Here is a 15,357-nt window from a genome sequence, read left to right as displayed (position 1 = left end):
TCCCCACTGGGAGCTCATGCTAGCCAATTACCCGAAATTACAAAAAATTACAGACTATGTTATCATGCTTATGCTCACACTCTTTATTAAAGCAACAGAACCTAATCTCTTGGTATTACGCATCAATGACTTTGAAACTGCTGTATTTCACATCAGTGGCCTAGAAAAGAAAGGCCAGGTCACTAATTTAAAGTCTTTTCAGACTTCCATAATCCTCCCGTTTAGCGCGACATTTCACTGCTCAGAGAGAATTAAACCCAATGGGTTTTCTTTATATACTTACCTTCAAAACCATCATTATCAATGTCTCCTAGATTGGCTATGGACTCTCCAAACCTGGCTGCATACGAGTCACTCCCGCTGAGCTCTATATTCAGTTCTACCATCTTTGCTTCCTGAAGGAAAACAGAGGCAATGGCACATTAGCAGAGTGCCTTGAAAAATACTAAAACTGCCTTGTACACCAATATTATAATCCTACTGAACTCCGTGGTGCAGCATTATAAAAGATATTTAACCGTATTAAATATAAGAATAATAAAGGATAAGAAAGCTGTTCTTTAAGAAAGAGAAGAGCAACGTGTTCCCGTAGCAAACACCTGTAAAGAGCAGCAAGCTTGTACCAGAAAACAAGGGCATGCTGCTCTGCAAAAACTGTGCTCGCTGAACAGTAAACAGCAGCTGCTTCAGAGGGACTGTGTGTGCCTTAGGTAGGTAGGCATCCCGGAGTGACTTAGTTCTCTGTGAGCAAAACACTTTAAGAGAATGTTAATTGCAAGTATAAAAGAATAAATATGTATTAGTGTGGAGAGAGAGGAAGGGAAATAAGATGCAAAGATAAAATTTACAAAGCCAGACAAATTCAAAATCTCTCAAAAAATAGCCGTTAGACTTTCATTTCTGATCCTTAAAAAGAATAAAAGGAAGCTAATTCTAACATCTCATCCATCTAGTTACTTTACTTGCCATACTGTGGCCTACCAGTCTCTTTCCTGACTTCTACCACTAACTGAACATGAATTTTTCATTCCTTGTGTGTTTCTGAAGTGCTGTGTAAGTTGCTCTTCACATGCCAGTTGAGTGGCAAGCAGGGTAATGGAGGAGAGCTTGCAAAGAGGCTGTAGAGGCAGGCTGGCACCCCCTCAAGTTACAAAATCAGTCTGTCCTCAGTTCTAACAATAGCCTGAGTGACAATGCCTTGGTTTACACAGCCAGCCTGTGCAGTTGTGCTACACAGTCCTGCTGGGGCTGTCATCACAGTTCTACAGCTGGTTTTCCTACATCCTGAAATAATGTATGATAAAGAGAGAGGAAATCTCTTCCTCCTTTGCTTGTTATACCAGAATGACTGCGTTAATGTGTGTTTTTAGGGAAAATACTTACAGAACCTGAATTGATATAAACATAAACTCTTCCTTCTTCTCTGATGGTACTTTGCATTGGAGCACCAACAAGCAAGTCTGAGAGGCCATCTGAATTCAGGTCCACAGCACAAACTGCAGCTCCAAAGTAAGAACCAAGCTATGTGCAAACAAGAAATCACATTACCTTTGAATTTTGATCAAGACACGCTAGAAGTTTTAAGATGCTGAAAAGTAGTATGAAAGATTTACCTTTTTACCCCGTAGTTCAAATAGAATATTTAGTTGCTTCTCAATGCTAAAAATGTATGCCTAAAACGAAAATATAAGTGGAGTTCAGCAAACAGCAATCTGAGATACTTTCCCATGCTTTCTTTACATTGTGTTAGACAATCAATAAAGCAACACACAATATCACAAGGTACAGCTGTTTACCATTTCCTATCTGTATCTTTCTTTAACATCATAGCTCAGACCAATACTACCTAGACTATCTCCTCTCATTCCTTCTTTGACTTTTCTCCCCACAAGAAATCATACATATCTGATATTTGTCTTTAATATGTTAATCTAAATTGGAAAATCACAGGTGGGTATGTGGGCATATAGCCTTCAAACCAATAGTATAGACAATCTCTTACTTTACCAGTCTGCTCCTGTTGGGGTGCCCCTCCAACTACTTCTATACTGGTTGAGGTCAGAAAATGTCCAGCTCCAACAGAGTATCCTGTAAATTAGAAATGCATTATTCAATACTGGAAATGTTATATAAAGAAAAAAAAAAATGGGAACATGACGTATAAAAGCTGTCAACACCACAAATTATTGTGAGTCTGACATTCAGACCTCATGCAAGTTAGCAATGAAAACAGAAAAGAAAATCTTTGAAATATAAGCAAAAGGTCAATACAAATAGTAAGTTCCAACAAGCAGAAACAAGTGTCAGAAACACTCATTTCTTCCCAGAATCTCAATTATCTGCCATACTTTAACAGACAATAAAATAAATTGCAAACACCTTCTGCTAATGCATATTCTACAATTGTTCAGTGAGTCTGGTGTAACTGGACTGCAGAAAAATGAGATGTAGAGCTACTTATACGCATGTGTACATAAACATACACAGACACATGGAGTATTGTGGATATACACAGATGGAAATGTCAGGAACAAACTGGAGCAAAAGCTTGATTATGAAATAAGAAAGCCTTAGCATCAGCTCTTGTAAATGAATCTCCGTAACAAAGTATTTCTCTGTGTGGAGACAGCTCTTAACAAACAGGACCATATTTTGGTGCTGACGTCCAGCCAGAGAACTGCAAACGGAAGGCTAACACCTTAACCTGTAGCTACGCAAGGCATCCTTACTCTTTCCAAAACACGTTATGGCGAAGTTGAAACAGGGAAGACAGTTAACATCTTCTGCTACTCTTGCATTTACTGAACGACTGTTGATTTTCACAGCATACAGAGAAAATGGAAAAATCATCTTGGATCAGATGAGAATGAGTCTTAAATTTTCCATCTGTGAAGATAACTGTCTACAATTCAAGTTCTCATTAAGCCAGCTTTTTCTTTTCAGATTTTAAGCTAAAAGAGGTGCACAAGGCAATTTATCATTTAAAGACCAACAGGTCAACACCTAGTTTTTACTTATTCAACAAAAAATTAAGCTTAAGTGGATGGACCTTAATTTACCTCCTCTGACCTTTATTTTCTAGTTATTTTAGTTTTGCTGAAGTATAAACATTAGTAATTATAATTAACTTGGTCTTTCTAGTTTTTAAAACCCATCAAAAAAAAAAACCCCAAAGCCAAACACAGTAAAAGGAAGTACAGCAATCAGACAGCCCTCCTGTTTACTGTGGTATTAAAAGGTTTAGGGGAGGGTTGGGGGGGGGGGGGGAGCAAAATGCCTTGGTTTTTTTGCATTGATGTCAGCCAAGAAAAATAACTCAATTGATAAGAATTATTTTTTCACAAGTTTTTTTCAAAAGTTCTAGGTTTCTTGTTAAGTAGATGAGTACCGCACCAAAAATTTCTTTTCCCTTCCTCCTCAATGAATGCCCTCAGCTAATATTTGCCATCCACCCAGCTAAAGATTGGGTTATTGAGGAATGAGAAGAAACACTTATAAAAACAGGCGTTTCTGTTGCTGTGAAACAGTGACTGTAGCGCGTGCACAATGTGATTTTTCTGAAGTTGGGCTTACTTGCAGGGGGGGATATATGTGAAAATGTGGAAAACCAGGGACATCATCTGTTTCTGCTGGTAGCTACCGTGATGCTATGAGTGTCTGTAATCTGGGGAGCTTGTGGGGGGGGGGGGGGGGGGGGGGGGGGGTATTACATAATCAACCCTTTACATTTAAAGGCACAGTCAAATGAAACTTTATTTCCAGAATTCTCAGAATTTTTCAGAATTCTCTCCTCTTTACCATTACTACAGACTTTCAGCTGTCTGATACGTCATTTGCCATTCTCAGATTCCTAAAACAAACTATTACATTACGATTTCTTTAAGGCAGTTTGTAAAGTGCCTACAGTTATTCTTTCATCAGGCCCAGCTGATTTGAAAGACTGATTTACTTATCTATTTCCTTTAAAATAAGTCAGTTATTAATCTTCAAGATACTCTGAAGTAATACTACCAAACATTACGTATTACCAGCTTCTCTTTCTAACTTCTTTAATTGTCTGGTACTTAAACAGCTTTGTTTCTTCCAACTCTTGGATAATGCAACAATTCTTTTCCACATTCTTCCTGCAAACTCTTATTTGTTAATTATTACTCTTTGACAGTTTAATGAAAAATATAAATAAAGAGGTCAGTCCCTGCCAGAAGGATAACCTAAGCAGATAATAATGTTGAATATACCAGTCACAATATACTTCCACCACTTGGTAAAGATATTTTTATTCATTATTTAAGGGGGAGGCAAACTTAGTCTTCAAAAAAAAAGTCATGGTAATAAAATTAATCCTAAATAGGTGTTGGCCTTAAACAATGCCAGAGATGGGACAGAACAGAAGCTGAGGAAGGTTTTACTTTCTTTCTACTACATTATGTATTATCATAAAGGAACAAAGTGTGGGTTTAAGTGGCATGGAACAATGCAAAATTGAATGTTTATCACAGCTGCTACCGTAGAGACACAGTAGCCAGAGGTCCCCTTCTTCAGTTCCCTGTAGAAAGCACAAGTTGAGAGGACTCACGACTCTGCCAAGGCAGCCTGCTGGCTGTTATGGCTCCACCAAGTCGCTGGAGAAGCGTTTGTGAAGCAAATGCCAGCTGATCTCAGGACCTGGATAGCCAAGGGAACTAAGAGAGAGACCACTTCTGCAGGAACGCTTTCCCTGCACCCTCCACAGCACAGTCCCTTTGCAAGCTTTCACCTGTTTGCCTGTTATCTGGCCTCTGGCTACCAGTGACTTCACTCAGTCATTACAGAAATTCTCCCTCTTACACATGTAGGGGCAGAAATCTGGAATGAGGTTTTTCCCATGCAAGTGTGATATTTTCTTCTGCTACTGGAAAGCTGGAGCAAGCGTTTAATGAAGTTTTTTTTAGGTCCTATGAAAGGTTAGAAACATTACCAATTAACCATAGCGATCTGGGTATCTGATCACCTTTTACCACCCAGCATCTCGTTTGCTCTCGACTTTCCCCCCCGAGCCCAATGGCCGCCCTGACAAGGCTCAGTACCGAGCTCCGAAGCGTCAGCCACTTCGTATTTCATAACAGTTATTTCATAACCTACGCCTGCTTCCTACTGTCAAAAGACTGAAATCAGAAACAGGAAATGTTTATCCACGTGAACCCGATCTGTAAATGGGAAAATGCAAAAACCAATGGTCACAGGCTAAAATATTCTTGCTCAGGAGTTCAGGAAGGACAGATGAGCTTTTCTCAGTATGTAGTGAGAAAACTGAAGCTGCTAATTTTTCTAACATAAACCCCTACAAATTCTAGCACTAAATCCAGCTAACTATTTGGATACAGTTACATAGGTAGGAGCTTCATGGCTTTCTTTGCAGACATTTGTAGATAAGGTTTGCCTCTGCAGACCAAGATAAAAAAAACGTCTCCACTGGAGTCAAGTCTGTCTCTTAAGATCATCGCATACTTCCCTTTTTGACAATGCAATTAAGACTTGTTTCCTTGAAGCTTTCATGGTAACCAACTTTTCATATTTCTGTTATATGTGAAATATTTTTGTGAAGTCTTTTGCTATGAAAGCCCTTGGCAGCATTTCAGACTTAACGGTGAAGTGCAAACCATTGCTAACCAGAAGCACATCCCTACCTTCTAAACCAAGAAGTGATAGAAACTCAGTGGAGAGATGATAAAATCAGAACAGAGAATTGTTTGAGAAGCTTCCACGTAAAAAGAACAGAGAGGAAACCTTATAATTAAACAATATTTAACAAACTCAGAACACATATTTAGAAGCGTTGCTTCTGGGATTAGTAAAGAAGCACTGATCAACACTCTGCACTCACTTCAAGATCAGCTATTTAGCTAATTCTTTGACATTTTTTTGTAAAGTATTAAATATTTTAAAGTACCTAGATAACTGCCGAATTTCACTTGGTTATTTGAATCTGCATAAGCAGCGATTGTATTTGCAGTTGTATTGTATACAAAAACAGAACCGGTCCAATAAAATGATCCAGGGGCTCCCATTATAATTAAGTCCTAAAAGAAAAATAAAAAAAAAGTCATGTTATTCATATTTAAATATTCATGAAGATAAGCAAAACAAGATCTCCTGTGAACTCAATGAAATGCTACTGGAGATACACCCGGCTCAGTACCGGGGGATTGTCACTGGATCACAGACAACATTTTTCAGACTTTCTAAAAATATGTTTATTAAAAACTTTGAGCTGTGAACAACTTAAAACAGAGTAACAAACAGAACATGCTCTTCTCAAAAGAGTTTTTTGGAAATCATAACCTTAGGGTGAAATGGAGATTAAATAATACAGAAATAGGTATCAATAATACTCTGTAAAGCAAGAAGGTGTTATTAGTATTAATGTTACATCAAACAGATTACTCATACCCTGTTATATCCATGCTCTTTTCCCAGATGAAAAGTAATTTTGCATTTAGTCAGGTGTAAAAGTGTTTTGGGGAATAAAAAATAAAAGCATTAGTTGTGAATTATTATGCAAGTCTTATCAAGACTCCACTAAATATAATGGGAAAAGTATGATTTGTCCCTCCTGTAAAAAGAAAGACAGTGTTAATGTTTGCATTTACATATGTATGTATACATATGTATGTGTACATGTAAGTGTATATACAGAGAGAGAGAGAGAGAGAAGAAAGAGGTTTGGTATCTTTAATACACACCTCAATGTAAAAACTAGACATTCCAGCCTGGCATGACCCATAGTTTTCTCCAAACTTTCGCACATGATCTAGGAATAAGCAAGAAATATTAAAAAGGATGAGTAGTTTCAGAATTTGTTACCAGGTCTTCAACAGAAGCTGAGACAAATTTTAAAAAAAACCAAACCCATTGGTTTTCAGTTCTGTAATATAACTAAAAACACTGGTTTTCAATGTATAGCTTTTAGCTTCAATACAGTATTGTAACAAACTCAAAGCACTGTGTATCACTTGATGACAGCTTCCTTTGAAATCTTGTGACTTTAAAAGCTGTACTTTTCTTTTTCAATTGTGCCATGAATGAAACAGCACAGCTAGATAAACTTAACTCTTCTCTACAACTCTGTATATTTCATGCATAATCTGGCCAACAGGCTTTTGTATCTTGATAGGAGCTGCCCTGATGCTCCACCAGTGCTCTGAAAGGCTTGTGTTATGGCTGTCTTAGACATATTTTACCTGTCATCCTTAGCAGTTGTTTTTATATCCAATTCTCCCAGCCCTGCTTTCCTTTGCTACCTGCCTCCCATCAGGGTTCCCTGCACCTCCTCCATAGATTTGTTCACTTAAAAAGTCACTGAAGATAAAAGCATAATTTCACCAATGCTCGTAACAGTCTCTGAAGCCAGCACAGAACAGCCAGATTGCCAGCTCTTCCTTGCATTGGCAAGGGACAGGGTCACGAGATCATTCTCCTGGATGGGAGGGAGGTATAGAAGGGAAGGCTTATTTGATAGCTTCAAACTTCCTCTGAGGAAGGACCACTGAAGGTCTCACATCACAGTAGTGGCTTTGGCAGGAGGCAAGTAAGGAAGAGGGACACATACTGTGACGAGGAACCACAGCAGCTTTGTATCAAAGGATAAGGAGCTGACAGCAAAAATCACTTGCAGGTATCTCTGCTGCTCTGCTGTGAGGCACTCTCCTGAGCAGAGGAAGCAAATCAGAGAGTAAAGGAAGGAAGGATGTCCCCTACTGGCCTATTTTTGAGAAGCACACATCTTTCAGTGATCCAGTAAGTATTCTTATGCCCTCTTTAAACAAATTTTTTGCCTGTTGAGAACAGCTTTTCCTAGAAGTGATAAACTTCGTGTTAACAAATCTACATCATAAATCTGGCTCTTATCACCTGCACTCAATCTTCACACCTTTGGCTGCAGGAAGCCTGCTCAGAGCAACACAGCCTCTTGACAAACTCCACACCATGCAATTATGGATCTTAGCTTTCCCTACAGAGGACCCAAGCATTCCCCTTACCTATATAGCACGGGCGTATCGATCTGCTCAGTTCAGTTCGAAAATCAGAAGAGACAGCAAAACATATACCATACGGGAGTTTGTGCTCATTTTTCGTGTAAAAGACATTTTTCCATCTATGTCCACAAGCCTGTGGATAAAAAACAAACATGCCGTTTGACGCGGAAGCGTAAGAAAGGTGAAGGCAGTCTGACAAACAGACACGCAGCTCTAGTGGTTAATACATACAACAATAGATCCATTTTCTTTTGGCTGCCTCGATAAGCTGACACCCAGCCACTGATTATCACGCTCTTCCAAACAAGTCTTCCCACAGCGCTCTCCTTTGGGGTTGCCTAGGACACAAAGACCAATGCTCTGAACAGGGGGACAAGCTGAAGAGCCACATGGTGAGTACAAGGAGCATCCAGGAACCCTACAGGGAGACTGCAGTAACTTAGCTTTGGTAGACCTGACCTCTGTCTTCGTCTTAGAGGCCACTTAGACTTTTCACTTTCTTCTTGAACAAAGGTAGGGCTGCACGCAGCCAAAGGGAGCGTACTGGTTCTGAACACAATAGGCTGGCAGTGAGGATTGGCTTCTCCATCATTATTGAAATTAAGATAGAAAGTGACATTACAATCAATCTGATGAAGGGCTGATTTTTCAAGTGTTCTTCAGCCTAAAAGTTCGTAAGAAACACAAGTAATTCCCATAAGTGCTACCCAAACTCTACTCTAAAGCAAGCATCTCTCAAACTATGTATCTACTGGTAGTAGACCTTTAAATTATCTCTACTGCAAATGGCCATCAAATAAAGGGTGCACAACTACAATCTCTACTGGGGATGTCAGATCATTATGTATGCATATCCTGTGTACTCCTTGCACTGTTGCAATTATTTAGCAGTAGCTCTTTGGTTTTGTTCTGAAGGAGAGTTAATTTTTAAAACCTTGGAGAACATAGTGAAATTTCTTCTAACTCCCCTGAAAGGCTACAATATTGCCAAGTTAGCAAATATTTGCTTCCTTCTGGAAAGCAGTAGCGGTACCCATGGTAAGAAGAAGCTACACATTTAAAAGTATTCTAAGTTATATAAAACAAGCTTTTAATTTGTAAGTTGTTCATATGACTAAGCATTAACCAAATTATTGAAACAGTTACCCAGAAGAGGGTGTCAGTACAGATCACAGAGTACCCATGCAAACAGGGACATGGTTTGAGAGGAGAACACATAAATCAACACCCTCCTCCCCCCAAAATTCTGCTGACACTGGAACTGAAATTTATTATTGTCCAATGCATTAGAAAGTTTAAATAAATACACTCCTAATTTAGTGGACTTGTTGAATTCCCTTTACAGGACATACAACTGCACAATTTTGATTAAATATGGAAACAAAGTAACGAGATACACCTTATCTATTCAGTAGCCAGGAGAAAGATGAATAACTGTGAGCTTTACTACCTATGTTCTCACAACCAACACTGAATTATATGATTTTTATACCTAGGATACCACGGACTTTTTGAGATAAAATACCAGATTAATGGAATCAAGATAAATGTTTATCACATGGTAAGAAAACATAAGGAAAAAAAGTAAGGAAAAGCACTGTAGGAATAAAACCCAACAACCATCCTTATTTCAGAGGTTATTCCCTAGTGTATTGTTACAAGCCTAGAAACTGACATTTGTCTGAAGAAACTTTTGGAGCCTTAATTTCTTCCACTTCCATACTCCTTCTCCATTTTTTTCAAACATCACTTTTTCTCACTGCTCCGATGGAAAGACCAGAGTAGTGCAGTCAGGAACCCCTCACCATACTGCACAGAGGATGACGCACCCTGCACACTGCAACTGTACTCTACCTTCTTCCAAAAACAACACCCTTCACAGGGTCAAGAGGCATCTCACCCTCCTTCATCTCTTTGCTACCACTTCCTCCTCCATGTGCCTTTCCCCAAGACATCAAGGAAATAGTACACAATATCCAAGTAATCAGGAATTGGCCTTAGCACTCACAGTAACATCACATTCAATTGTCTTTGGGCCAAGTGATTTTATGTCACTGTAGTTTAATAATTCCTGTAGGTCACCTGAGGAACAGTAATTAACAACATGTGGGCTTGTACTCCAAGACAAGCACAAAGTAAAATACCTTACTCTAAAAAATCTACTAAAAAAAGTTGATTTTTCTGCAGGTTGTCATTTACTGAGGTTCAGTTAATACGCTTCCGAATTCTCCTACCTGGCTAACGTCAGTGACGTGAACTTCCATGTACTGAATATATACCATTTGCAAACACAAGTTTGGAATTTAGTTTTGGACTTCAATTTTGGAACTCCTCATTTCCTCAGAGAGACATTTCCACAATTTGCATGAGTTATAGAGCACATTAATCTGACTGAAATTGCCTCAGAAAACTAAATTCCATTACGATCCCATGTGTAAGAATTAATCCTCCTTTAAATCAGAAAAGGCACTTCTGGTAACCCCCTTCAAGCAATGCTTTCCATCCTCTTCTGACAATGACTTACCTGCGACTTGCTTTAAAGTGTATGTGGATTTCCAGGCAATGGAAGAAGTGGAGAAGACGCGTGTTGTAAATTTAGATCTCAAGAGGCTTTTTGAGACTTTCTATCAGTAAGTCAAACAAGACCAGATAACGATGATATGAAAGACAAGAGGAAGTTTTGCTCATCTCAGCGCTTCATTCCTGTGCCTATTTCAGAGGTCCATACCAAGAAAAAGCACCACCATTCCTTCATGCTTGTTGGATTGTATTCCCCTTTTCCTTAGCTCCAGCATACGCTTTGATTCAGGCACACTTTGGCCCTCTGCTGACCTGCTATCTTACATTCTCTCTCTTTCTCTGACTGGCAAGTACTCACCCACCTTGGAAATTACAGGCCTTTGTGAGCAAGAGAAGTGTGAGCTTGACATCCCAGACACCATGAGGAGCCCCTGCTCAGGGGATGACATTATAAAAGCTTTATGGAATGAGAAGAGGAAATGCTGTATTCTGCACAAGCAGCAGAACAGCACTGCATAAGCTCAAGAGGACATGGCAGCTTGGTTGCCTCAGGGAAAAGGAGCACGCGCTGTCATAAAGTCACCGAGAGATAAGTAATTGCCCAGCCTGTGTACATTACACAGCTGGAAGATACACTTCTGCTATAATCCCCACTGCACGCATCCACAGAGACAGCACAATCGCATCTTAATAAGGTCACAACTTATAAAGCCACTTCTAGCTTTGGCCTCAAGGACTTTAATACAGATGTTTGCCATGTCATCAGAGAAACCAGCTTTATATAACTTGCTCCAGTGCTTCCCGTGCCCAGCAGCCTCCCATGATCCTTTTTATCCTTCCAGAACGCCCCTGGCCCTAGTGCTAATTGATTAAAACTACGAAGTCTACTGCAAAGACAACAAGCCTTCTGATATCCTGCTCCTATATGTCAGGGCCCCATCAGCCACTTTTTTTCATTCATCCAGGACAATCTTTTCTCTTTTCACTGATTTGCTAGGTCTTACCCCTCTTATGTCCCTCAAACCACTTCTACCCAAAACATTTCAGTTGTGCCAGCTGTTTCCACAACTCTGTAGCAGACCTATGTCCAGAAGGTCCTGTCTTCCTTGGAATAACATGGCTATTTCAAAAGAGTTCATTGGCAGGCTATGAGCAACACAAGTGAGATCAAAAAGCCAAACTACCAAAGGCAAAATGAAATCAAAGTTGAACAAATACAGGTCAGCCTTCTGGGGAAACCCATTAACTGTTCATTTTTCCATTGTAATGATTCAGCTGGGGGAGCTAGAGGGCAATTTGTTCATAGGTTAATTGTAGCAACAACTTAAAAGAAGGGTGGAAAGCTGAATCTGTAGGCAGAGCTTTCCAGCCTTATGCTAAACAAGATGCACTGAATTTACTGTACATTCGTAGTTAAAACTTTCTTTTTTTTAGACTGGATGGAAAATTTTATAAACCGTTTCCTGTATTTTTAGTCAATGTATCACCCTGTTTCAAATGTGAGAGCAATTTTATTGAAGAATTTCTCTACTGTTTTGCAAGTCAAAATGTAATAGGTCAAAAATAACTAAAGAACTTTGTGCAAGTCTATGAATACCCTAAACCGACGCAAGCAAGATCTAATCAAAAGACCAGAAGACTGGTAGAAGATGGACACTTAGCACTCCAAACAGTAAACCTAAAGCACTGTATTTTGTATTTGTGCCTAGAGCTTGATTACAAACCTCTACACCTAACATAAGTCATAATTTAAAAATACTCCAAATACAAACAAATCAACAGTGTAGAACACTTGATACCACTGACAGAAGTACTAGGACTAGAAAAGAAACCCTTAAAACACTACTCCTCTGTTCAGCAATCAGAGAGAAATTTAGAAGTGCCTATGAGGTGCTATGAAGACAAAGATTTGCTAGTCGGTCTCATGGCAGCACATCTCATGGCTCCTCTCTACTCTAAAACCAGTCCAGGCCCATGCAACACTCTGAACAACATTAAAATTCTCTAAGGTATGCCTGGATGAGTTATTTCCAGATGCTGGGATGACTGCAGCACAGGACTACTCCCAGCAACTCTTCTGCTACTGAGGAAGCAGATAGGAATGTGTGACACAAAAAATACAACAGCAGTTTTGTGTAATCAGAGTCTTCCTAATTGCGCATGAATCCTTCATTAATTAGTTATGCCAATTTCAAGGCTACTTTCACGAAAAATAGCAAAAAAGTGTTTTAACATATTTATGTCTTTAAGTTATTCCCATCCATTTATTACAGAGGCCCAACATTTGGAGAACCCCAGTCCTACTTCCTGTTGTCAGCTCGACCTTTCTATGACTCATAATTAGAGACTTACTACCTCAAAGATTCTTTTACGGAAAGGGATTCAAGTATTAAATATAGAAATAGCTATTTCTCAATTTGCCTTTCCCAGCAATGTAATGTATCCCTGCACGTTTTACAAAGGAAATTACCCTATTCTACGAGATCAGAACCCAAACTTGTCACTGGCAAGAATCCAAGCAGAAGAACGAGGAGGTCACTGACTGAAAGACACAGCGTTGATAAAACCATTATGTCCAAAAGTTGCTGACAGCCTGAATGAGTTAGACAAGAGATAATTAAGTTCAGCTTTGCAATTCTGAGTTCCCTTGTGTATTTCTGTGACCGCCTGGCAGGATGGCAGAGGCTTAACAAACCTCAGATACTACCCTACTTCATTTACATCCCATGCACCACAGCCGCCTTTGGCTTCTTCATTGACCTCACTGACCTGCTTTACAATAGAGCACTTCTTTTCAGTATCTATTTAACTTCAGAAACACTGTAGATGTACCCTAGTGATGTAAAGCACTATGGAAACTGGCACTAAGGGAAATAAACATTTTGCAAAGATCTCTTGTAGTATCACTACTTTTAAAAACACAGGACAAGATAGTAAACATCATTGTGTAACCTGCAGCCTCTAAACCTGGGAACAGAAGCTGTGTTAAATTAAGCCTTTGGAAACACATAAACATTTTCATTCACCTGTTGCATCACTTCGCTTGAATCCCCTAAGCTACTGAGAAAAAGCCCATCGAGTTACTTGGTTAGAGCTTTTCTTTCTCAGCTGGCAAAATGAGTAAGTTGAGACCTACTGCAGATGTACGTATTTTTCAAAGAACCTGAAACTTTCTACCCTTCCCCTCCTTTCCTTCCCCCACACAGTGAAGGTCTATTTTTACCTCCAATGAAGTAGGGTTTATTGCTTCTTAGCATATGCTATTTCACCACTTCAGTTGACTCCTGACTTTTGCAAGCCTCCACTTAAAAAGCAGCAGTTGGAGAAAAAAGTTCATTGCTATATAACATTTTTCAATAGATCTAATATTGGAATGAAATTACTCAAAGAAAAAAAAAGAACTTCTTGGGCTGGAATAAATTTAATTGCAGTTCTTTCTACAAGCAACTGCTTGTTTTTCCTTGTGTGTCTAGAAGTAAAGCACCACTTAAGTATCCTAGGTTTTGTAGCTTAGTTACAAAAAATAACTCTTATTTCTATCTGTAGGAGAAAAAAATCATAGAGCACATCAATTCTAAGCGTTATGCACAGATGTATAAAGAAATAATTGTTGTAACATTTTTGCCACAGAATGCTGCATTCTGCCCCGAAAGCCCATCAGTCCATGGTGCACTATCAGTTTCGTCGGTTTCAAATATTTTGAAAACCCTTTCCCGCGCTTCTTATCCTCACTGGGCGGCAAGTCCCTAGTTTTAACGGATGGGATGGCCTCGGTCACAGCAGGACAGAAAGTTCAGGAAGCTTTCTATGCCTAAGGACAGAATGAACGGGCACTGTATGCAAGGGGGACAAGAGCAGAGCCCAACGCAGTTAATGCATATCCACGATAACCCATTGCAAAGTGTTGTCCTTTTTAACAAGTACCAAACACTTGGAAGTTGGGTAAGTGCAAGCAGTTACATCTCCCAGGCACAGGGGCTGGGGAGGTAGAGAGGGGCAGGGTCAAATGCAGAAGCTAGAAAGAAACTGACTCGGTCAAAAATAGCTTTGTTCCTCTGAAACTCAGTTTTTCAACAAGTCTGCAAGTAGGAAGAACCCATCTGCAAGTAGGGAGAACCCATCTGCAAGAGGACTCTGGTTGAGAGTTACTTTAGGGTGGCTTCTAGGAAGGGGAAAGCTTTACAGAAGAAAAGACGATTTAGGCACGGACTTCCACCCACCCCCCACCTCTGAGCTAATTCCACTCGCCCCCTGCTCCGAAACCTGACCCAGCTTTCTGCCGAGAAGCACGAGAGACACCCCAAAACTCTCCCGAGGCTTTTGAACCGCGGGGGCTGAAAGCTGCGAAAGAAAACTGTGGGAACGGGCTCTGTCACAGTCTAAACGAAGTTCTGGTCTATTTCTGTCTACAGAGAAGAAAAAAACCAAACAACAACAAAAAAGGTGCCACCGTTACCACTCTAGTCAGTAGCGCTGATCTCCAGCGAGAGGCGGACGCCAGTTTAATCTGGCACGGACCCCGCCAGAACGGCCGCAGCCTCCAAGGCAGCAGAGCCGCGGGGCGGGCGCGGACCGTCCCGTCCCGTCCCGCCGCCGTCGGGTCCAGCCCGGCCGCCCACCCCGGCCCCTCCGCCGCCGACTCACCCAGCTGGAGCTGCTCGCACTGCCCGCCAGGATTCCTCCCGATCCGGCACCGGAAAATGGCCCCGGGGTTGGCCACCGAGACGTTGGCGGGCCAGTTGGCCCGGGGGGCGCCCGCCACCAGCCTGCGGGGCACAGAGAGCGGCGTGAGCGGCCGCGGCCCGGGGGAGCCGGGAGAAGG

General features: G+C 40.5%; 1 protein-coding gene across 1 annotated transcript in view; it reads right to left on the bottom strand.

Moving 5' to 3' along the window:
• ITGA4 (integrin alpha 4) overlaps window positions 1-15,357 on the bottom strand; it is a 38,443-nt gene that overhangs the window by 22,432 nt on the left and 654 nt on the right. The window contains exons 2-10 of the mRNA XM_014954615.1: window positions 15,180-15,301; window positions 8,247-8,353; window positions 8,019-8,148; window positions 6,723-6,790; window positions 5,930-6,059; window positions 2,003-2,088; window positions 1,614-1,673; window positions 1,384-1,521; window positions 284-395 (exon numbers count right to left, since the gene is read on the bottom strand). Of these exons, the coding sequence (XP_014810101.1) occupies window positions 284-395; window positions 1,384-1,521; window positions 1,614-1,673; window positions 2,003-2,088; window positions 5,930-6,059; window positions 6,723-6,790; window positions 8,019-8,148; window positions 8,247-8,353; window positions 15,180-15,301 (953 nt within the window). The remainder of the gene's footprint in view (window positions 1-283; window positions 396-1,383; window positions 1,522-1,613; window positions 1,674-2,002; window positions 2,089-5,929; window positions 6,060-6,722; window positions 6,791-8,018; window positions 8,149-8,246; window positions 8,354-15,179; window positions 15,302-15,357) is intronic.

This window comes from Calidris pugnax, unplaced genomic scaffold, assembly GCF_001431845.1.
Source record: "Calidris pugnax isolate Ruff unplaced genomic scaffold, ASM143184v1 scaffold103, whole genome shotgun sequence".
Classification (NCBI taxonomy): Eukaryota; Metazoa; Chordata; class Aves; order Charadriiformes; family Scolopacidae; genus Calidris; species Calidris pugnax.
The sequence above is the reverse complement of the archived record's forward strand: the minus strand, read 5'-3'. Positions and strand labels throughout refer to the sequence as shown.